The sequence below is a fragment of the Plecotus auritus genome (genome assembly GCF_963455305.1).
Source record: "Plecotus auritus genome assembly, chromosome: 2".
Lineage (NCBI taxonomy): Eukaryota > Metazoa > Chordata > Mammalia > Chiroptera > Vespertilionidae > Plecotus > Plecotus auritus.
In genome coordinates, this window is record NC_137771.1 from 98,700,113 (window position 1) to 98,725,099 (window position 24,987).

Genomic DNA, 24,987 nt, shown 5'->3' on the forward strand with positions numbered 1-24,987 from the left:
TTCTTTCATATGTGGGCTGTTTCTCTGTCTCCCCATGATCACTCCTCTCGGTTTCTGGGTATGTAGTTCTCTCTCTTCTGCGTTGACTTAACGGCACAAAATACAACACAACAAGCCACAACACACAGGGCACCAAACACACATGTATTCACAATACTATTACCCCCAAATAAAGGTGGCCACCAGAGAAAGGAGAATTAGAGAATACAGAAGAGTGCAAAAATGATATTGAGAAAAGGAAAAAATGTAAGAGAGAAAAGAAAGAAGAAAAAACAAGGGGAAAAATATGTGTATATCAAGAGAAAACTCCAATAAAATAACAACTATTCCAAAAAATGCAAACAACAAACCTCCAAACAACAAACACCCAGATGAATCTGAGGAGGCACAGCTTATTTCCAGAATGTAAGGTCAAGGAATTGAATGAATGGGGAAATAGCCACAACTCAGTATAGAGGATGTAGAAAGAGAATGAGTGTATAAGAAGAAAAGTAAAAAACAAAATCCAAAAAAAGAAAAAAAAAAATATATATATATATATAAAAGAAAAATACACACACACACACACACACACACACACACACACATATATATATCTTTATAATTTTCCTCCTTTTTTAATCTATCTATGTATTTGTTTACTATTGGAAAAGGAGAATAGAGCGTAGATAGGCCAGAGTTAGTGATTGGAATTAGTTAAGCTATTAGTAGAAGAAGAGAACAAGCGAGGAGTGCAAAAACAGAAGGAAAAACAAACAAACAAAAAAAAACTAAACAATAATCAAACAAACAAGAAGACAGAAAGAACGAAAAAGGCAAAAAACAAACAAAAGAAGAATTTGGATAGTGAAGAAAGTGAAAAGAGAAGTATGTGTGGGCTTGGAACAGGGGAGAGGAAATTAGATATATGAGTAAGATCAATTTTAAACAGGGGTTAAAAAGAAAGGGTAGAGAAAAACTAAAGCAGGAACAGGGTAAGAGAAACAGGAGAAAAAAGGGAAAGTGAGGAAGAGAGTTTTTGGCATAAAGGAAAAATTGAGATAGAGTAAAATAATGCTAAAGGGAAAATAAAAATAGAATGTATAACTCTAATCCCAAAATAAAATAAAAAATAACATAAAATAAAACTTTTAAAAAAGGGTAAAATAATAGTATTGATAATAATAGTTAAAAATAAAAATATAATAAAAAAATAAGGTAAAATCAAGTGAGAGAAAAAAATAAGTTTCTTAAGTAAAAGATAAAAAATAAAAATGTGAAGTAGTGATGGTAGTTCACTTCCTCTACTGTTCTGCTTGGCATGTCTGTTTCCTTGCAGGTAGTCAGCACAGTATTGAAGTTCCCTGCAGTCCACTGCTCCTCTCTGTAATAAGGCACAACACTGTTTTCAAGCAGGCGGGAACTCTCTGCTCTGTTTGGTTCTCAGCATGCCTTTAGTTGTATTTACACACAAGAGTCAATTTGTGATACATCCCCTGGGTAGCAGTGTTTCTCTTTTAATATCCGGGCCTAAAAGGCCTCTCTACTCTGGTTTTGCTGCGCTACTCTATGTGAGACTCTGTGCGTGTCTTTTCCCCCTGGCTCTGCGCAACCGGTATAGTACTTCAGGCTGCCTTTCTGGGTCCACTCCAGATGTGAGTTAATATCTAGAATCCCCTTCTGCTAGCAGCCCTATGGACCCCCTTCCACTTTCAAGGGCTACACTGACCCCAACGGCCGCAAATTTTGTGGGGGGCAGTCTTCCTCTGAGGCTCTAGTTCCTGTTGCGCATATATCCCCCTCCAGCCTGGATCCCAAATCTCACCCTTCTTTAGGCAATATCTGACCTTTTTGTCCTCAGATTGCCAGCTGTGTTTAATTTGCCAGTTCTGACTGGGTGCTCTTTGATTCAGCTGTTCCTTCTGCTCTATGAGAAGGCGCAGGGCCTGTCCGCAAATTCACGCCACTTTGTCTCCCCCTGAGCAGACCTCCCACGCGCCTATGGTTGGGGAGTTTGGAGTTCCAGTGTTTGTGGATTTGCAGCTGAGGTAACTGGTCCCTGGGCATTGTGGTTGTAAGGTCCTGGGAGGTATCCGAGATCTCCCAGGTTGAAAGTAAGGCTGAGTGTTCAAATCTCTGTCAGTATCCCAATCACAGCCGTCTCCTCTTAAAGATGGCACAGCCTCTGTGGGAGAACCTGCCACTCTAGTAGAGATTTCAGCCGCAGTAGAGACTGTCTGGTCAGGAGGTCTGGTCTGCCAGTCCCCAGCAGTCCCTTGGAATATAGCTATCCCTCACTCACAAATACTGACATTCCCTGCACGATCATGCAATCTTCTCTTATTCTCTCACTCTCCCACTCTCTTGTAGCCTACAGTCCCATCAGTAGTCATCTTGGATCTCCTCAAGTTTGACAATATTAATGCTTTCAATCTATGAGCATGGAAAGCTTTCCATTTATTTAATGTCTTCTGTGTGTGTGTGTGTGTGTGTGTGTATTTTCATTTAATATCTTGTTGTTTTCAATATACAGGTCTTTCACCACCTTGCATAAATTTATTTCTTTGTATTTTATCCTCTTTGACTCAATTGTGAGTGGGATTGCTTTCCTAATTTTTCTAATAGTTTCTTTTTAGAGTAAAGAAAAGCAACAGACTTTTGTTTATTCCTTTTGTATCCTGAAACTTTACTGAATTTGCTTACTAGTTATAACAGTTTTTTAGTAAAGTCTTTGGGCTTGTTGATATATAATATTATGTCGTGTTCAAATAGTGAAAACTTTACATCTTCTTTTTCACTATGGATTCCTTTGCATGCAATCACTCCTTCTCACCCTCTCCACCCCATTACTCTGGCTAGGCTTACTTGAGGTTTTTGAACCTTTAAGAGGTCGGCAAACTGCAGCTCATGAGCCACATGCGGCTCGCGAGCCGCGGTTTTCCACTCTGTTGACTAATGAGTTTGCCGACCACTGGAATCCTAGACTCTCAATTATTGGAATTCTAGACTATCGATTCCAATAATTACAGGCTGTTGTTGTTCCTTGTGATTAAATCCCTGTCCCAGTGGTCGGCAAACTTATTAGTCAACAGAGCGGCAAACCGCAGCTCACGAGCCGCAGTTTGCCGACCACTGGCTAAGGCATCCAATACTATCCTATCTAATAAAAGAGTAATATGCAAATTAACCATCACTCCACTACACCACAAACCACGCCCACAAAGCCACACCCATCAGCCAATCAGGAGTGAGTATGCAAATTAACCCAACCAAGATGGCTGCAGCCACAAAGAGAGCAGGAGGGAGGCTTGGGTTTCCCCAGCGATGGAGGAAGCCAAGCTTTCCATGCACCCTGGGCGGTCCAGTTTCACTCCAGTCTACAAAGTTTCAATTATAGAAGATAAATTAATCCCAACGAAAATGGCAGCAGCCACAGAGCTGGAGAGAGAAAGAGGCTAGGGTTACCCCTGGCGATGGAGGAAGCCAAGCTTCTGCAGCCCTGGCCTACTTGGCTTCCACTTAAGGCTACAAAGTTTCACTTATAGAAGATAAATAAATCCCAACAGAAATGGCTGCTGCCATGGAGCGAGCAGAAGGCTTGGCTCCGCTCCAGGCTACAAAGTTTCAATTGTAAAAGATAAATAAATTCCAGATACCAGGGCCTCCGCTTGGTCTCCGGGGGGCGTGGCCGGCCTGCAAACCACCACAGGCCCCTCACCCAGGCCCCCCCACACCCCAAGGGAACCCCCGCCCTGATCCAGGACACTCTTCAGGGCAAACCAGCTGGCCCCCACCCAAGCACCAGCCTCTATCCTAGCTGATAAAAGAATAATATGCAGATTGACCATCACTCCAACACACAAGATGGCTTACCCCATGTGGTCAAAGATCCTGCCCCCATGTGGACACAAGATAGCTTCCACAAGATGGCCAGCAAGGGAAGGCAGTTGGGAGGGACCAGCCCTGCAAGGGAGGGCAGTTGTGGGCAATCAGGCCAGCAGAGGAGGGCAGTTGGGAAGGACCAGGCCTGCAAGGGAGGGCAGTTGAGGGTGATTAAGCCTGCTGGGGAGGGCAGTTAGGGGTGACCCGGCCAGCAGAGGAGGGAAGTTGGGGGTGACTGCATCTGCAGGGAAGGGCAGTTGGGGGGTACCAGGCCTGCAGGGGAGGGCAGTGAGGGGTGACCAGGCCTGCAGGGGAAGGCAGTTAGGGGCAAACAGGGTGGCAGGGGAGCAGTTAGGCATCAATCAGGCTGGCAGGGGAGTGGTTAGGGGGTTATCAGGCTGGCAGGCAGAAGTGGTTAGGGGCAATCAGGAAGGCAAGCAGGCAAGCAGTTGGGAGCCAGCAGTCCTGGGTTGTGAGAGGGTTGTCCGACTGCCCTTGAGGGGTCCCAGATTGGAGAGGGTGCAGGCTGGGCTGAGGGACACCCCCTCCCCCGTGCACGAATTTCATGCACCGGGCCTCTAGTGTTTAATAAAAGTGGTGAGAGTGGACATTTTTGTCTTGTTCCTGATCTTAGAGGAAAGCATTTAGATTTTCACCTTTGAGTATGATGTTACCTGTGGGCTTGTCATATATAGCCTTTATTTTGTTGAGCAACTTTCCTTCACCCATTTTATTTATTGTTTTTTTATCCTAAATGGATGCTGAATTTGTCAGATGCTTTTTCTGCATCTATTGAGATGATCATATGATTTTTATCCTTTATTTTCTTAATGTAGTGTATCAGATTAACTGACTTGCAGATATTGAATCATCTTTGCATCCCTGGAATAAATACCACCTGATGATGGCATATGATCCTTTTAATGATCATTAAAATAATTCAGTTTGTTCATTCAGTTTGCTAATATTTTGTTGAAGATTTCTGTATTTATGTTCATTTGTGATATTGGCTTGTAGTGTGTTTGTATGTGTGTGTGTGTGTGTGTGTGTGTGTGTGTGTGTGTGATCATTGTCTGTTTTTCATTCAGGGTAATGCTGGTCTCTTAAAATGTGTTTAGAAGACTTACCTTCTCTTTTATTTTTGGAAGAGTTTGAAAAGTCTTAGTATTGATTTTTCTTTGAATATTTGGTAGAATTCCCAGTGATACTGTCTGGTCCTGGATTTTTTTTGTTGTTGTTGGGGGATTTTAGTTATTGATTCAATCTCCTTGCTAGTAATAATTCTATTTAGATTTATTTCATCATGATTCAGTCTTAACAGGTTGTATGTTTTAATGTATTTATTGAAATGTCTTCATTGTCTGTGATAAAGTTGTGTATAGTCATGATTTCTGACTTCTTGGTGTTCCAATGCAGCTCTGTTTTGGCAATTTTTTTTTCACTTATATTAGAAGTCGTTTCAAATCATTGCTACTCTCTGCAGTAAGATGGTGTCATATATTTATTCAGTTATTGATATTTTTCTGCTAGTTTTCACTACTTCTTCCTCTGAATCTAGCAATTTTTATATATGTTCAACATACCATTTAAACAAATAGGGAGATAAAATGCACTCTTGTCTGACACTTTGCCTATAGGAATCCATTTTGTCTTTCAGTATTCTGTCCTTTCAGTAGCTTTCTGTTCAGAACACAGGGTCTGGATCAGGACAGTCAACTGCTGAGGTGTGCCCATTTCTTTCAGAGCAACCAACAGCTCTTCATGCTCCATTCAGTCCAGGCTTTCTGTAGTCTATCTTTTTTGGAAAATCTTTAGAACACACAGATACTTGCAATTAGATCTCAAGTATCTTTTTCTTTTCCGAATCTGGCTTAGCCATTGGCATTTCTTGCTCCACGAAACACAGGATCACTTACTTGTGTTAGAAATTAGACCATTGATCCTGTAGTGACTGCATCTCCTTTCTTGGCATCTCCTTTCTTGAAGATTGTGTTGTATGTTGAACATTTCCAGTCTGTAGGCCATTGTTTTGTTTTTCCATATTTGTTGACATTTTCTTGTTAGGATTTTGACAGATTCAGTCTTCATGGCTTGAAATAATTTTATTGATCTGTTGTCTACCCCTGGTGATTTGTTTCTTCCCAATACTTTCGGGGCAGCTTTTACCTCACTTTCTAGAATACAGGTTATTTCTCAGAGGAATCTTCTTCAAAAGTATATATCATCCTTTTGTCTCTCTGTATAGATTTTCAGTATACTGTTTCCACCTTCCCTTTGTTTGCTCCTGGTCAGATAATATGCTTACTTGTTGTTCATTCAGCATTGCTACTTTAGGTTTAAGTTTTCCTTTTATTTCTTGAGTCTTTTGGTAGAGATTGCTGTTCTCTTCTCTCTCCTTACAGTGACTGTTGTAATAGCTCTCTTTATCCTCTGTGACAGTTGTTGAAAAACTGTTTTCAGAGTTCTGGGTGGATCCAGCCCACCCAATCCTTTCCCAGTGGTGTTTTCTTATAAACGGCCTGTCTTGGCTCACCTACAGACTTTCCTAAAATCTCTTAAAGGTTCAAAAACCTCAAGTAAGCATCATCCAGCCTCAGTGTGCCCAGTACCTCTTGCTAACTGACGGCAGGCCCAGCACTAGCAGCAGCTGACGTTGGTTCAGATTGGCCTCTCCTGAGCACCTCCAAGCCCAGCACAAGTAGCAGCCATCTACAGATCACTTTGTAGCTTATGCCATGTGGCCCCAGGCAGGGCACAGGTGGAGGCTAACCTTGGCATGCACCTCCCAGAAGGCTGCAGAGCCAGCACACCCAGTGGACAATTTCAGACCACACCCTTCCACCTTAATGAATGATGTACTCAAGGGGTGGATTCTTCAGGCTCTAGAGCAGCCGTGGGCAAACTACGGCCCGTGTGCCAGATCCAGCCCGTTCGGCTGTTCTATCCGGCCCACGGAACCGAAAGAGCGGAGGGTTCTCTTGCTCTCCCCTCTGCTCCTTTACTTTGAATTTATATTAGTTCACACAAACACTCCATCCATGCTTTTGTTCCGGCCCTCCTGTCTAGTTTAAGAACCCATTGTGGCCCTCGAGTCAAAAAGTTTGCCCACCCCTGCTCTAGAGCCTCACAGAAGTTAGTCCTATTCCATCAGGTCAGGCCCTTCACAATAGATCTTTCACTGTGGCCATGGTCAGTCCTCAGAGCCAATTGGTCTGGGGGTAAATATCTCCCATTGAAGTGCCAACATCAGTCAAGGCTCAACTACAGCAGGAGGGTGTACACAGCCCACATGGAGTTGCGGGGAGTAGAGGGGTACCCAGCTCAGGTGACCGTGGAGGCTACACTGCTGAGCCCTATACAATACCTGCTATATAAGGCCATTCTACCAAGACCTTGAGACGTAGCAGGAACAAACACAGTGAGGCAATGAAGAAACATGCCCCAAATGAAAGAAATGAACAGAACTCCAGAAGAAGAACTAAACAAATGGAGATAAGCAGTCCACCAGATACAAAATTCAAAACACTGTTTATAATGATGCTTAATGAACTAAGAGTTAGAGTAGATTAACTTGCTGAGAAATTCAACAAAGAGATAGGAAACATAAAAATAGATATAGAACACATAAAATTGAACCAGTCATAAATGAAGAATACAATAACTGAAATGAGGAATACATTACAAGGAATCAACAGTAGAGTCGAAGAAGCAGAGGATTAAATCGGATATTTGGAAAAGAAGGAAGCAGAAAACACCCAATCAGAAGAGGAAAAAGAAAAAAATAATTCACATAAATTAGGGTAGTTTAAGGAGACTCTAGGGCAACTTCAAGTGTACCAACATTCATATCACAGAGGTGCCAGGTATAGAAGAGAGAGAAAGAAATTGAAAACGTATTTGAAAAAACAGTGACAAAATACTTGCCTAACTTGGTGAAGGAAATAGACATACAAGTCCAGGAAGTGCACAGAGTCCCAAACAAGATGAACTCAAGGAGGCCCACACCAAGACACATCATAATGCAAATGGTTAAAGACAGAGAGAGAATCTTAAAAGCAGCAAGAAAAAAGCAAGTAGTTATCTACAAAGGTGCTCCCATAAAACCGTTAGCTGGTTTCTCAACAGAAACTTTGCAGGCCAGAATATTCAAAATGATTAAAAGCAAGGGCTTACAACAAAGATTACTCTACCCAGCAAGGCTGTCATATAGAATAGAAGGACAGGTAAAGAGCTTCCCAAACAAGAAAAAGCTAAAGGAGTTCATCACCACCAAACCAGTAATACATGAAATGTGAAAGGGTCTTCTTTGAAAAGACAAAAGGGGGATGCCAGGCCAGTGTGGCTCAGTGGTTGAGCATTGACCTATGAACCAGGAGCTCATGGTTCTATTACTGGTTGGGGTGCATGCCCAGCTTGCAGGCTCGATCCCCAGTATGGGGCATTCAGGAGGCATCCTATGGTTCTCTCTCATCATTGATGTTTCTATCTCTCCTTCTCCCTTCCTCTCTGAAATCAATAAAAATCTATTTTTAAAAGAAAGAATAAAGGGGGAAAATATAAAAAATATGAAAAATAAAATGGCAATAAGTACGTTTGTCAACAATCAGCTTAAATGCAAATGGATTAAATATACCAATCAAAAGACATATGGTGACTGAAAGAATCCTATATAATAAAAGCCTAATATGCAAAGAGACCAAATGGCAGAATGACCAGCGGAATGACTGGTCTCTATGACGTGCAAATGACCAATTGCTATGGTGTTCACTGACCACCAGGGGCCAGATGCTCAATGCAGGAGCTGCCCCCAGCCCACAGGCCCCTACCAGTGGCAGTGGTGGGGGGTGGGGCCGGCGAGCAGGCGGCGCCAAGCCAACCAAGGCAGGTACCAGTGGGGGTCCCTCTATCGCCCCGCTTGTCACCCCTTAGAGGGAGGCAACTGGCGATGGCAGCAGGGAGTGGGGCCGGCAAGCAGGTGGCACAGGACAGCCAAGGCGGGTGCAAGTTGGGGCCCTGATCCCCCACCAATTGCCCCTCAGATTGGCCCTGATTTCTGGCCAGGCCTAGGGACCCTACCTGTGCACAAATTTCATGCACTGGGCTTCTAGTAACAAAATAAGACCCTCACATGTGCTGTCTACAAGAGACTCACTTCAGATCATAAGACACACACAGATTGAAAGTAAAGGAATGTAAAAAGTTATTTTATGGAAATGGAAAAAAATTCTGGAGTAGCAATACTCATATGGACAAAATAGACTTTAAAACAAGGGCTATAATAAGAGACAGAGAAAGGCCCAGCAATTCTACTTCTGGGTATTTATCCAAAGAAACACCAAATCATTAATTCAAAAGGACACATGCCTTCATATGTTCATTGCAGCGTTATTTACAATAGCCAAAATATGGAAGCAACCTAAGTGCCCATCCCATGATGAATGGATATAGAAGTGGTGCATATATACAATTGAACATGACTCAGCCATAAAAAAGAATGAAATCTTGCCATTTTTGGCAACAAGGATGGAACTTGAGGACATTGTGCTGAGTGAAATGTCATAGAAAGACAAATAGTGTATGATTTCACTTATAAGTGGAATTTAAAAAACAAATGAAATAACAGAACAGAAACAGACTCATAAATACAGAGTATATTTTGACAGTTGCCAGATGGGAGGGTTATGGGGGGATGGGTGAAAAAGGTGAAGGGATTAAGAAATACAAATTGGTAGTTACAGAAGAGTCATGGGGATATAAAGTACAGCATAGGGAATATAATCAACAATATTGTAATAATTGTGTATGGTGTTAGATAGGTACTAATTTATCAGGGTAATCACTTTGTAAGTTATTTAAAGTCTAATCACTGATTTGTACACTTGAAACTAATTATATTACACATCAAATGTAATTGAAAAATAAAAACATTATATAAAATAAAAAGAAAAAAAAATTAACAACCTGATTAAAAATAGGCCAAACACCTAAACAGACAACACCAAAGATTTACAAATGGTAAATAAGTACATAAAAAGATATTCAACATCATGTCATTAGGGAATTGCAAAGAAGAAAAATAAATTAACCCTGTGTTTAGTGTTCTGTCACATTTAACTTTTGATTCTCACCTGTCTTAAACAATATTTAATGTTTCTACTGTCATTTATCTTTTATTTTCAATTGCAAAAGGATTTAATGATGACAGTAATTGGGATAACAGAATAATTTGTTTTAAGTGGATGTTGGCAGTACTTTAGATGTTTTAAGAAAGGAATTAAAAAGTAATCATTTAAATGAGATAAAAATCCCAGGAGTAACTATAGTTCTGTCAAAAGTGACCTGGAAAAGGACAAATGCTTCTGGATGATATATATTTATGTTTCTTATTTAAAATTGAATTTGTTGGGTTGACATTGGTTCACAACACCATGCAGGTTTTAAGTGTACAACTCAATAAATCGTCATCTGCACACTGCATCATGAGCCCATCACCCCATGTAAAATCTCTTTCTGTCCCCATTTTCCCACTTCACCTACCCCATCCCCTTCCCCTCTGGCTATTACCACATTGTTGTCTGTGTCTATGTGTTATGTTTATACTAGAGACCCGATGCACAAAAATTCATGCAAGAATAGGCCTTTCTTCCCCGAGCTGCCGGCACGGGCTTCCCTCCAGCACTCGGGACCCAGGCTGGCTGCCCGCAGGCACCAGGGACCTGGGCTGGCTTCCCTCTGGCCACCCGCAGGCACTCGGGACCCTGGCTGGCTTCCCTCTGGCCACCCGCAGGCACCCGGGACCCTGGCTGGCTTCCCTCTGGCCACCTGCAGGCACCCGGGACCTGGGCTTCTTTCGGCCCTGGCTTCATCTGGAAGGATGTCCGGAATGACGTCCAGAGGATGTCTGGTCTAATTAGCATATTACCCTTTTATTATTATAGATTTTTTTTGCTTAATCCTTTTACCTTCTTTCTTCTAGTCCCCCAACCCCATTCCCTTCCTATAGCTGTCAGTCTGTTCCATGTATTCGTGCCTCTCTTTCTCTCTCTCTCTCTCTCTGTCTCTCTCTCTCTGTGTCAGTTTATTTTGTTCATTAGATTCCACATATAAGTGATATCATATGGTATTTGTCTTTCTCTGACTGGCTTATTTCACTTAGTATAATAATGTCTAGTTCTGTCCCATGCTGTCACAAAAGATGGGATTTTCTTTTTTAATGGCCAAGTAATATTCCATCATGTAAATGTATCACAGCTTTTTAATCCACTCATCTACTGATGGTCACTTTGGCTGTTTCTAGATCTTGGCTATTGTAAATAATGCTACAATAAACATGGAGGTGCATATATTCCTTCTAATTTGTGTTATGGGTTTCTTTGGATGGATACATTCTCAGAAATGGGATCATTGGGTCAAAGGGCAGTTCCATTTTTAATTTTCTGAGTAGACACCATACTGTTTTCCACAGTGGCTGGACCAGTCTGCATTCCCACCCACAGTGCATGAGGGTTCCCTATTCTCCACATCCTCACTAAAATTTGTTTATCGATTTATTGATGATAGTCATCCATCTTTATTTTTCTTTTGTTTTTACTTCTAGCATTGTCTTTTACATTCTTTTCTAATATTTCTAGTTTCAGTTCACTGTTCTTCTGGTTCTCAATCAATTAAATTTATATACAAGTCAGTTTTTCACCTAGATTTTCAAATTCATGAGGAGTGAATTGCCATGACATTTGAGCACTGATTTCTTGAGTGCTCTTCCTCAGCTTTCCTCTCATGTTTGATGTGAACAGTTTTGGTCAGCACCACCATTAGCTCCTGGTATTTTTTTTTGTTTGTTTTTTGTTTTTTGTTTTTGTTGAGAATAGGGGAATGACTTTATTATTTTTTATTTTATTTTATTTTATTTTATTACATTTTTTTAATTGTTTGAAGTATTAAAAATAGTAGTACATATGTCTCTTTTTTTCCCCCATTGACCTCCCCCACCCTCCCCTTCCCCCCAGTACATGCCTTTTCCTGCACCCCCCCACCCAGTGTCTTTTATCCATTGGTTATGCTTATACGCATGTGTACAAGTCCTTCAGTTGATCTCTTACAGCCCCCCCCCCACAAAACCTCCTCTGCCTTCCCACTGTAGTTTGACAGTCTGTTCAATGCTTCTTTGCTTCTGTATCTATTTTTCCCCCTTTTCTTTCCTTTAAAAAATCTTGCCTCTGCAGACTAGAAATAAACATATAATAACAAAAAATGTTTGAGTCCCAATTTCAATGTCCAACAGTTCTGATTCCCCGTTTCAATGTCAAACAGTTCCTTATGTGTACATGTCAGCAATGATATCTGGATGGTGGGCACATGGTGGCAATGCAGGTTCAACCCTCTCTGGTTTGGTCCTAGGCACGCTGCTGCGTCACACAGCTTCTGACTGCTAGCGTGGCAAGGCGTCGTCAGCGTCTCCCATCTCTGGACTGTTTCTCCTCTTGTCTTCGTGGTTGGAGCAGACCTGTCAATTCCTCTCTGTTGCAGGAATTCACAAGGTCTTGGAGTTGTTTTCTGAAAATATACAAACATATTCTCGACTGAAAGTTAATAAAGGAATCTTTTCTATATAATTGATTTGGGATCCTTTTTATTTTTGCCCAAATGATTTTCCTTTGTCTTATTTAGACACCATGTGTGTTTTTCATGGGTGTCTTGCTGTTAGCATTACAAGTAAAAATTAATTTTGTAAAGTAAAAATTTTCTAGATGTAATTTACTTATAGGATATTTTTCCTTACATGATATTACCCTACTATCCCCCCTTTTTTGATTAATGGAGGCTTTTATAAGTTTTATAATGCAGTCTTGATAACTTTAAATTTTAATTTTTTGCACAAAAATATGACTGCTTTAGTTTCATTGCATGTTCAGGAATTTTACCATGAGAAGAACTACCAATAGAAATTTTAGTTACCACTTTAGTAACAGCTTTTTATCCAGTACAATTAAATTTTCTTGAATATTCACTTATTTGAATTTGCCTATATAAATTAATCTGAAAACTTGATTATTATTTTACTGTCAAATTTAATGCTCTACCAACAATCTTAGTTTACCCTGTAAATATTAGTGGAAAGGATTATTTGCATTCTTGAGTAGGCCCTGAGCATTCCTGGTGCTAGGCTGGATCTAGATATAGGGCGGCTGCTGTCAGCCAAGTCTCTGTCTGTTACCTGGGTCCCAATCTGAGCTGGGCCAAGTCACACTATCTGTCACCTGTTTCCCGATCTGAGCTGTGCGTGGGAAGCAAAGCAGCCATGGGGGCAGGAGACCTCCCTCAGACGGGGTGAGGGTTCAGGCCCCTGCAAGGTTGGGAGGGTGGGGGTCTGTGCCACACCTCTGATGATCCCCAAGTTCTCTCCTGATGGCCCCTCTGCGACTGTGCCTGTCTTAGGTTGTTCCTTCCCTGAGGAATCTTACCCGTCTCTGGCTAACCAGTCATCCTCCGGGGCCAAGCAGGGTGATGTGAGGTTCAGTTCTATCTCCTTGATAGCCTATGCCCCCGTGGCCTCCATGCCCAGCACCTTCCTTGGGACCCCCTGGCCTGCTGGCGGGGCCCCAGAACTGATCACATATCTCGGGGAACTCAGGTTTCTTCTCCAGGGAGGGCCCAGCTCACACAATTGGGCGAGAGACAGATCCATGGTACCAGCCACCACAAGGCTTCAAGCTCAGCATGAACAGAAAGCTCAGGCAACAGCTGAGGGCAATTGGATTGTGAGAAGAGGGTCCCTCTTGGCACAAAAAGCAAGAGGGGCCAATATAGAATGCTCAAGTGCCTTCCCAGTCCTTAATTCCTTCTGAAAGGGAATAAATCCTTTCATGTCCTCTTTTTTTTTTTTTTTTTAATTGCTGCCAAACATTCCAAGAATTAGTTTGTAAGTTTGTTTGGGATAATTGTACAGTATGCTGTTGTAAAATATCTAAAATTATAATGACATTGTAGAATAATATCATGTAAGGATATTCTTTGCTCTAGGCCATGGCAATTCAATTTCAAACTGGCTGTCAATTTCTTTTTGTGACTTTATATAAACTTTGTCAGAGAGGCAAAAATCCTGGTATGTTTTGGAAGCAGTTTCTCCATGCCCTGCTTCCAAGTACATAGTTTGTTTGATGTCTCTCTTGGCCTTCTGGTGATGTCCATGTGTACAGTCATCTGTTCAGTGCTATGAAGTACATGTTATGTGACTGACTAGTTGTTGGTTTCATAGAAATCCACAAGCTGATCTTTGCCTCATTTCAACATTATTTTTACTTTTGTGTTCTAATCTACACTAATAAAAGAGGAACATGCAAATTGACCATCCCTCCGCTATGACCACCAGCCAATCAGGAGCGAGTATGCAAATTAACCCAACAAATATGGCAGCTGCCATGGAGCTGGAGTGAGCAGGAGGCTTGGGTTGCCCCCGGTGACTGAGGAAGCCAAGCTTCCCACCCTCCCTGGTCTCTGCTCAAGGAGGGGCCGGGGGCCTGGGTCATCAGGAGTGACCCAGGCTTCCAGCCCGCCCTAGCCTCTGCTAAAAGAGGGGCTGAACAAAAAAAGGAGGAGCTAGGAGCCTGAGGCGTGGCCAGCCTGCAAACAGCCATCAGCCCCTTCACACAAGCTGGCCAGGTACCCCAGGAGGGACCCTTACCCCATGGGGATGTGGCTAGCCTGGGTGAGGGGCTGAGGGCCGCTTTCAGGCTGGCCACACTGCCCCTCACCCAGGCTGGTCACGCCCCCATGGAGTAATATTCTATGCTGGGGGGCGTAGCCAGCCTGCAAACAGCCATTAGCCCCTCACCCAGGCTGGCCAGGCACCCCAGCAGAGACCCCCCACCCTGAAGTGGGTGTGGCCAGCCTGAAAACAGCCCTCAGCCCCTCACCCAGGCTGGCCAGGCACCCCAGTGGGGACCCCCACCCTGAAAGGGGTGTGGTCAGCCTGAAAACAGCCCTCAGCCCCTTACCCAGGCTCGCCATGCCCGCATTGGGTGATGGTACCCGCTCCGGGGCATGGCCAGCCTGCAAACAGCAATCAGCCCCTCACGCAGGCTGGCCAGGCACCCCAGCAGGAACCCCCACCCTGAATGGGGTGTGTTCAGTTTGAAAACAGCCTTCAGCTCCTCACCCAGGCTGACCACGCTCCCCCAGCAGGGACCCTCACCCCATGGGGGCGTGACTGGCCTGCAAACTCCCACAGGCCCCTCACCCAGGCTGCCCCACAGCCCAAGGGAACCCCCACCCTGATCCGGGACACCCTTCAGGGCAAACCAGCTGGCCCCCACCCGTGCACTAGGCCTCCATCTATACTAATAAAATGTTAATATGCTAATTAGACTGGGAGACCTTCCAGGAGACCTTGCGGACATTCTTCTGGATAAAGCCATGGTGGCGGGGCCAAGGTAGAGGCGGTTAGAGGCCAAGAGGGGAGGAAAGTTGTGGGTGATCAGGCCAGGATGGGACAGCAGTTGTGGGTGATCAGGCCGGTGGGGGGGGTGGTTGTGTGTGATCAGGCCAGTGGGGGGGCAGTTGGGGATGAGAAGACCAGCAGGGGGGCCAGTTGGGGGTGAGTATGCCGTCAGTGGGGGTCAGTTGGGGGTGATCAGGATGGGGGTGCAGTTTGGAGTGAGCAGGCCAGCAGGGGGGCAGTTGGGGGTGAGCAGGCCAGTGGGGAGGGAAGGTGGGTGTGAGCAAGCCAGCAGGGGAGGCAGTTGGGGCTGAGCACACTGTCACGGGGGGCAGTCGGAGGTGATCAGGCTGGTGGGGCGCATTTGGGGGCAAGCAGTCCAGCAGCGATTGGCAGTTGGGGGTGAGCAGGCCGGCAGTCAGAGTGGTTAGGGGCTATCAGGCAGGCAGGTAGGTGAGCGATTAGCACCCAGCGATCCCGGATTGTGAGAGGGATGTCTGACTGCCGGTTTAGGCCTGATCCTGGTAAACCGGCAGTTGGACATCCTTCGAGGGGTCCCAGATTGGAGAGGGTGCAGGCTGGGCTGAGGGACAACCCCACTCTGTGCACGAATTTTGTGCCCCCGGCCACTAGTCATCTATAATTATCAGCATTTCTTGTTTTGATGTATCATAAGTTTCTTCTTGGACGCTTGCATGAAAGCTTCCGGGTCCATTTCCTTCAGCCTTTAGTGGGAGTATAGACTTCAATGGTGGTTACGTTCATAGGTTTTCCTGGAAGTCTGATGTATTATTCAGTCAGATCTTGCATTGCAGTTCCTAACTACTGTGCTACATCTTGCCATTTCATTTCTTTTGACATAATTTTGTCTTTCTTTAAATTCATCCATGAATTTTTCTTTTTTGTTTCAACTGAAAAGCCTGAAATAAGTTAGGCTTTATTCATCAATTTCTTAGGAAATTTTTTCTGCTGTGTTTGAATTATTCTTTACTCAAATTTTTATTCAAATACTTTTTCAAATTTATTTATGCTTTAGAAGATAGTTCTATTAACAGTTGTAGGAGAGTTAAATGTATGTTTTATTTAATTCATAATAAGTAAATAGATATAAATAGAACTTTTTTTCAAATGAATTTTCATTTTTAAATTCCATGTACATTTGACTATTATGTCATTCTAGGGAATTTAATGGTGAGCAAAAATAGTCAAGGCTCCTGCCCTTATGAAGCTTACATCCTAGTATGAATGGGGGGGAGGGTATTTTTGTGTATTTTTTTGTTTAACGTTTGGCTTATAGGTTTCAGATTTTTTTAAATATGCATTCTTTTTTTAGTCTGTATTTTGAGGTTATGAGTACAGTAGGTAAAGAGAACATAGGAGGGAGAATTGGTGGGGTAGTCGTGACTGCTTGCACTGTTGGTTAGAAAGTGAACTGGTGAGCCACTATGGAAAACATCATGGAGGTTTCTAAAAATATTAAAGTAGAACTACCAAATCATTCAGCAATTCCACCTCTGTGGATTTATCCAGATGAAATGAAAATACTGAGAGATATCTGCACCCCTATGTTTTTGCAACATTATTGATAATAGCCAAGATATGGAAACAACCTAAGTGTCCATCGATGGAAAAAGAAAAAAATCCTGCCATGTGCAATAGCATGGAAGGATCTTGAGGACATTATGCTAAGTGAAATAAGTCAGACAGAGAAAGGCAAATACTTTAAGTTCTCACCTATTTGTGGAATTAAAAAAAGAAAAAATTGACTCATAGATACAGAGAACACTTTGGTGGCTGCCAGAACAGGGTAGGGGTGGTGGGCAGTGTGAAAAAATGGGTGAAAGTGATCAAAAGACAAAAACTTTCAGTTATAAAATAAATAAGTCATAAGGATGTAATGTATAGCATGGTGACTATCCTATATAATAAAAGCCTAAATGCAAATCGACTGAACAGTGGAATGACAGGTGGAACAACTGGTTGCTATGATGTGCACTGACCACCAGGGGGCAGATGCTCAACACAATAGCTGCCCCCAGCCTGCAGGCCCCAGACCAGCCAAGGCGGGTGCCAACGGGGGCCCTGATTGCCCCACCAGTCGCCCCGCAGATGGAGGCGACGAGCGGCAGTGGCGGGGGGTGGGGCAGGCCAGAGATTGGGCTGTTGCCACCCCCCCCCCATCGTCCCGCAGGTCGCCTCCAAGCCAGGTGCCAGTGGGGGCCTCCCAATCGCCCTGCCGGTTACCCCACAGATCAGCCCTGATCGCCCACCAGGCCTAGGGACCCTACCCATGCATGCATTTTGTGCACCGGGCCTCTAGTCGGTAATAATACTCTATTGTATATTTGAAAGTTACTAAGAGAGTAGATCTTAAAAGTTCTCATCACAAGAAAAGTATAACTATGTGTGTTGATGATTGTTAACTAGACTTATCATAGTGATCATTTCATAATATTAGTATATACACTTATCAAATCTTTATATTGTATATCTGAAACTAATATAATGTTATAGATCAATTATATCTTAATTTAAGAAAACACACAAGATATGTTTTCATAAACATATGAAAACTCAGTATGATGCCTATAATCAAAGAAATAGACTACTGGGTAAGGTGTAGAGCAATTAGAGACCTCATTAACTGCTAGTGAGAATGTAAAATGGTGCAGCCACATTGAAAAACAATCTGGCAGTTCCTCAAAATGTCAAACATAGTGTTACCAAATGACCCTACTCCTAAGTACATATACAAGAGAAATGAAAATATAGTATGTGAAAGAAGCCAGTCACAAAAGGACACATAGTGTATGATTCCGTCTATATTAAATGTCTGGATTAGGTAAATGCATATTGACAGAAAGTTGATTAGTGGTTGTCAGGGTGGGAATGGGAAGGTGAAAGTGATTGCTGATAGGTACAGAGTTTCTTTTGGGGATGATGAAATGTTCTGGATTAGATGGTAATGATGATTACATAAAGCTGCAAATATACTAAAAATCACTGAGTTGGAAACTTCAAAAGGGTTTTATGGTATGTAAATTTTACCACAATAAATTATTTTTAAAAAGAAGAAAATAGTCCCAAATTGTGCTTCCTTGGATTTGAAAGTTTATGGGTGAAACATGTTTCTCTTTTATCTCATGGCTACCCTGTGAGCTGAATTACAGGCCTACATAACATGAGTGTAGTGATCTGAGTTAGGGCCCTGATTAACCATTGCTTACATTCCCTAGGTACTCTATGCATAGAGTACTGCTTGGGGGACACCAGGACTGGGCAGTAATGAAGGCTGGTAACCTCTCACCCGGAGAAGGCTTCTTCCAGGTGAACACCAAAGGTTGTTCACCAGGCAGCAGGAAGCAGGTCTGCATAGTGCCTGGCTGTGTTTGGCCAGTAAATAAACCAGTGATTTTCAGCCTTATTATTTTACACGATTTGAATATTAGGTAAATTTGTTTATTGTGCTTATAAGAAAAATGCATATGACATTTATTTTTAAAGATTATGTTAAAACTGCTCAATATTGAATTATCCCTTTACACCCTGTGGTTAGAAATCATTTAGTTCAATATACGTTAACGACTTGAAGTATTCATTATGCCTCATAAGTAAAAGATTATTTATATATCCCAATTACTAAAAAGTTATTGTTGTATCTTAAATAAAAAATAAAACAATCATTTTTAATCAGCTGTTCTTAAGCTCATCTTCTCACACTTCTCTGTGGGTAAAACCAGCTGGGACTCATTACAGATATGCATTCCTCAGCCCTCCCCCCAGAGACTGGGCCAGTCTTTATTTTCCAGGAGCACTCCAGGTGATGTCTAGGAGCTGGGCTCTGCACTTTGAGAAACACTGCCCTGGGGACTGCAACCTAGAATAAGATGTGAGGGGTGTGATTCTAGGGTTTTTCATTTTACAACAAATACTTATTTCTTAAGGTATTTCCATCCACTTGGTATTAGAAATTGATGATATCCACACTTTTATTCTATTAGGAAATATTTTCTCACAAGCATAGCTTTTCTATGTGTGTGATATTGTAAAAAAAAATCATTGTTAGCCATCAGCATCTTTGTTGATGTTTCCCTTACTGTACCCACTGCCTTCTGCTGTCTCCAGATTTCTTTTGACCTGGCTGAATATACTGCGGATGTTGACGGAGTTGGCACTTTAAGGCTCTTGGATGCAATTAAGACCTGTGGCCTTATCAACTCTGTGAAGTTCTATCAAGCCTCAACAAGTGAACTTTACGGGAAAGTGCAAGAAATACCCCAGAAGGAGACCACTCCCTTTTACCCTCGATCACCATATGGTAAGAATGCCTACACACCACCTGCACATGCTCTGTGCTCTCTATGGGTGTCAGCATGTGTGTTTCTCTTTTAATTCTGTTCATGTCTCATGGCTGAAGTCATTTGGGTGTGAGATTCACATTAAGATAGACTAAAGTGACTAGACTTGTTGAGAAGCATACCTTTATACATTGCTAACTACAGTGTTTGCTGCCACTGCCTCCAGGGTGAAATTATCACCTCACCTCATCAATTCATGTTCATTCAGCCCTTTCACACAGATCACTCAAAGAAAAATTGGACCAAACATGATTCCTTTTTCAGAACTGTTGTGCTGAAATGGCTTCATGTTTTTTATCTCCTGATGAAAGTCTCCCTGAGTTCAAACCTTTAAAAAGCAAAAACAAAACAAACAAAAAATAGAATTCGGTGACAAAATTTCTAAGCAGCTAGAATATTAAGATCCCATATTTTTCACTTTCTAATTCCTTAGTACTAAGAAAAAGGGGAAAAAAATCTAAGAAGGTCCATTTGATAGATGGCACACACTATAGTTGAAATCAGTTATTGTGAAAGGAAGAACCATGGATATTACAGAATTAAGCAATTCTTAAATATTTCCTTGTACACCTGACTAACTGGCAAAGGAACCTTCATTTTGTCTTTGGCATTTGACCCATTTTTTTTTCTATCTTGGTAATTACAGATTGTAATTCTTGCAAGTTGTTACTTGTTTAAGATGAGTAAAAATCACTGCTTTTTAATAATAAGTACTGTCTTTTGTAATGATCACTGTCTTTTATTTGCTTTTCAAAAATTATTCCAATAGGGGCAGCAAAACTATATGCCTACTGGATTGTGGTGAACTTCCGTGAGGCATATAATCTCTTCGCTGTGAACGGTATTCTCTTCAATCATGAGAGTCCTCGAAGAGGTTAGTAAATATATCAATGGAAAAGAGAACATAAGATTTTAATGAAACAACAAAAAATTGCATGCATATTTTTCCTTTGTAATATATCAACTGTGGAAAATGTCTCATTTGAACTATTATGGGTGTCAGAAGTGGTAAATGAGGAAAATCTAGCCTTAATTACTTATTACATTTCTTAGGTGGTATTTTTTTTCTGATGAGGAAAACTGAATATTGTTCCAATTTTACCATGTTCATTGATAGGTCTTACCGAGCATATTTTCAACCTAAATATTAGGAGTTTTTGTGTAAATGAAAAGGAATAAGTAGTAAATGAATACTTGTGTCTGGAAGTCACTGTTATTTATGTAGACTCAACTTGTGGAATCTACACATATTTTTACTTTGAATCAGTTGGATATTCAATAGTTTTTATAAATATTCCATTTAGACAGGCATCCAGAAATTACTATGTTCCTAGAGTATATTTTAAAATATACTGAAGTCACTTTTTTAGAAAGAGTGCATTCTAAAATATTGATAAAATGTACATAGTAAATAAATAAGTAGCACAGTCATTTATTTTCATTATCAAGTATTATGTACTGTACGTATTGTATATGGTATAGTTTTATATGACTGTCTGTGCAGTGGGCTTGCTTACCCTAGTCTCTTCCACCACAGACACTTGAGTAATGTCTTATGCTACAACACCAGTAGGTGATGGGAAAATTTCGGCTCCATTACAGTCTTATGGGACCACTGTATTTGTGGTCCATCATTGAGTGAAATGTCTACAGTGTCTTGTGAAAAAGTCACTTTGATGATTTAGTACCATGATTGTAAAGACATCTTTGATTCGTTCTAAGAACATTGTATCATCAGCCCACTTCAGTGAGAGAGGAAAGAGCTCTGGAGAATAGGAAAACCTGGATGCTCCAATGGGCACTGTCATTAGCTGTGTGATCTGGACTGGGTCCACAACCACACTAGGTCCACAACCTCCCTCACAGTTGTATTACACCAAACTCTGCTTGTCATCTATTACCACAGTTCAGATGAGAAGTGTTGGAGCATTTCGATTGACTCATTATCAACCATCACAGCAAGAAACTGTTAGTAAATTTATATTAATGCAGCCCAAAGATTTATATTTTCCCAGGAGAACAGTAGAGGGCTACAGTGTCCTCCTCCAGTCAGTCTATATCCGTGGTCGGCAAACTGCGGCTCATGAGCCACATGCGGCTCTTTGGCCCCTTGAGTGTGGCTCTTCCACAAAATACCACGGCCTGGGCGAGTCTATTTTGAAGAAGTGGTGTTAGAAGAAGTTTAGGTTTAAAAAATTTGGCTCTCAAAAGAAATTTCAATTGTTGTACTGTTGATATTTGGCTCTGTTGACTAATGAGTTTGCCGACCACTGGTCTAGATCTAGACTCCTGTCTTAATTATGAATGTCACATTTCATAGACTATTTTGAAAAATTGGAATATATTCAGAGGAAGTCAATCAGAAAGGTTACCTGTCTTATGAAGAATGCTAGCCAGACCTGGAAGAGTTTAGCTTAGAAAAGAAAAGACTACATGAGTGTTCCCAAAGCAGATAGTTCTGGCAGCTCCTCCAGGAAAGAGACAGCAAGGTGGGAGGCAGATGTCTGCTCACCTTTGAGTTTCAAACAGTAGAACAGCTGCCTTCTGAGGGGTGAGGGGGACTAAAAATTTCCAGAATGACTGAGTACCGCAACATTGAAAATAATAAAAAAGGAATTCCTCTTGTAAAAGATTTGACCATGCCAAAACTGGTTTGGCTCAGTGGATAGAGCGTCGGCCTGCGGACTGAAAGGTCCCAGGTTCGATTTCAGTGAAGGGCATGTACCTTGGTTGCGGGCACATCCCCAGTAGGAGGTGTGCAAGAGGCAGCTGATCGATGTTTCTCTCTCATCGATGTTTCTGACTGACTATCACTCTTCCTTCCTCTCTGTAAAAAATCAATAAAAATATATATATAAAAAAAAAAAAAGAATTTGACCACAAAGTCCTTCCAATTCCATGTCAGGAAACTAGTCATTCTGTGCATTTCAAGAACACATACTCTGTGAAATAAAATAAGGGGCTCTACAAATATAAGGAAGTAAAATGAACAGAATTGTAGAAGTAACAATATAACATAAATGGGAAGAGTTATCTCTGCTTTGGTGAACTCTAATTATGGCAGGTCAATTGGGCAAAGACATATGGAATAAAACTTTAGGGGCCCAGTAATGCAGTGGGAAAGCAGAACATACTGAAGTGCGGGTACAGAGTGAGGAAAAAGTAGGCCCATAGCTATGAGTACACGAAACACAGTTCATTCTTGTATGATTATTTATTTATTACTAGAGGCCAGGTGCATGAAATTTGTGCACTGGGCGGGGGGCAGGGGGAGTGCACAAATTTCCACCTCTCCAATCTGGGATGGTTTGGGATCCTTGTTGGATCGGGCTTAAACCAGCAGTTGGACATGCGTCTCACAATCCAGGGCTGCTGGCTCCTAACCATTTGCCTGCCTGGCTGCCTGATTGCCCCTAACCACTCTGCATGCCAGCCTGAGAGCCCCCTAACTGCTCCCCTGCCAGCCTGATTGACACCTAACTGCTCCCCTGTGGGCATGATTGACACCTAACTGCTCCACTGCTGGACCAATCACCCCCATCTGTCCTCCCCTGCAGGCCTGGTCCTCCCGAACTGCCCTCCCCTACAAGCCTGGTCACCCCCAACTGCCCTCCCCTGCAGGCCTGGTTGCCCCCAACTGCCCACCCCTGCCGGCCATCTTGTGATGACGTGGGGATGGCCATCTTGTGATGTGAGGGCGTGAGGGTCAATTTGCATATTACCTCTTTATTATATAGGATTGTATTATTTTTCATATAGACAACTGTAAATTCACTTTTCCCCACCCTGCATATTGATCCTTAATATGCTTAACGAAGATTGGTAATACATAGTTAATACACAGCCAGACAGTAAGTAGTTCAAACAGTTATATTAATATGTTCTCAGTAACTTCTCAGTAAATATAGTTAGAGGCACAGCTATTCTTAGATAGTAAGGGTTACTAATCAGAGAAGTTTCTAGGTGCTAGGATTTCCCCCTGCTCTTTCCCTCTCTGCTACTAGGTTTAAGGCATTCTCTAAAAAGATACCCCATAATTCTAAGTACTCTTGATATTGCTTTGCTGTAGAAGGTTAATTCCCTTTTTAACTACAAAGGGCATATTTTTTAAGGCTAAAGCATTTTATTCTTTAGTTCTGGGAAAACAGGGGACTGAATTAATTTCCATCATCTTTGACCATAGGTACCCCTCCTCTGGCTTCCAATATCTTATACTTAGAATTATTATCAGTTTTTTTTTCAAAAAGACATATTTGTTAGTATTGTCTTGTTGTTTTTTCATAGTTTTCTTTGAGACTGTAAGCAATATGGTAGGTCTGCTGTTCCAAACATTGGGTTTTAAATAAATTGTTTATTCCTATACTATTCTGATTTACTGAATCATGAGAAATCTTTAGGGGGAAAGAAGATGGCAACGGGCAAAAAGGTAGGGAGGGAGAGAGTATGAGAGAGTGAGGGAGCAATAGAGGAATGTATGGATGTGTGTGGTGTGTGTGTGTATGAGCTAGGGAAAGTTAGAGTCTGCAGGTCTTCCAAGGGCCTGCCAAACCAGGCAATCTTATACACCACTGACATCACTGGATAAATCCTTTAGACAAAAAAATCAGCAAAAACAGCAATCCTAAATGACTCACTAGATCAGTTGGACGTAATTGACATGTTCAGAACATTTCACCCCAAAGCCGCTGAATATACGTTCTTCTCAAGTGCACATGGGACATTTTCAAAAATAGACCACATATTGGGTCACAAGCAATGTTTCCCCAAATTCAAGAACATTGAAATCATACCAAGCATCTTCTCAGACCACAATGGCATAACATTAGAAATAAACTACAATAAAAACAATCCAAAAAACTCAAACACTTGGAAGCTGGATAGCATACTATTAAATAATGATTGGGTTACCAATGAGATCAATAAGAAATTAAAAACATCCTGGAAACTAATGACAATAAAAACACAACAATCCAAAATCTATGGGACACAATAAACACAGTCCTGAGAAAGAAGTTTATAGTTCTACAGGCCTACCTAAAAAAAAAACAAGAAAAAATGGTAGTAAATCATCTAACTCTACAACTCAAAGAATTAGAAAGAGAGCAACAAGAAAAGCTCAGAGTGAGCAGAAGGAATGAGGTAATAAAGATCAGAGCAGAAATAAATGACATAGAGACCGAAAAAACACACAAAAAAACATACAAAAGATCAATGAAATCAAGAGCTGGTTCTTTGAAAGGATAAACAAGATTGATGAACCTCTAGCCAGGCTCACCAAGAAGCAAAGAGAGAGGACCCAAATAAACAAAATCAGAAAGGAACGAGGTGAAATAA

General features: G+C 41.8%; 1 protein-coding gene across 2 annotated transcripts in view; it reads left to right on the forward strand.

Annotated features, from left to right (window-relative positions):
• GMDS (GDP-mannose 4,6-dehydratase) overlaps nucleotides 1–24,987 on the forward strand; it is a 736,645-nt gene that overhangs the window by 341,718 nt on the left and 369,940 nt on the right. For both annotated transcript variants that reach the window (XM_080654381.1, XM_080654382.1), the window contains 2 exons: nucleotides 19,421–19,613; nucleotides 20,423–20,527. In XM_080654381.1, coding sequence (XP_080510507.1) covers nucleotides 19,421–19,613; nucleotides 20,423–20,527 — 298 coding nt within the window. The remainder of the gene's footprint in view (nucleotides 1–19,420; nucleotides 19,614–20,422; nucleotides 20,528–24,987) is intronic.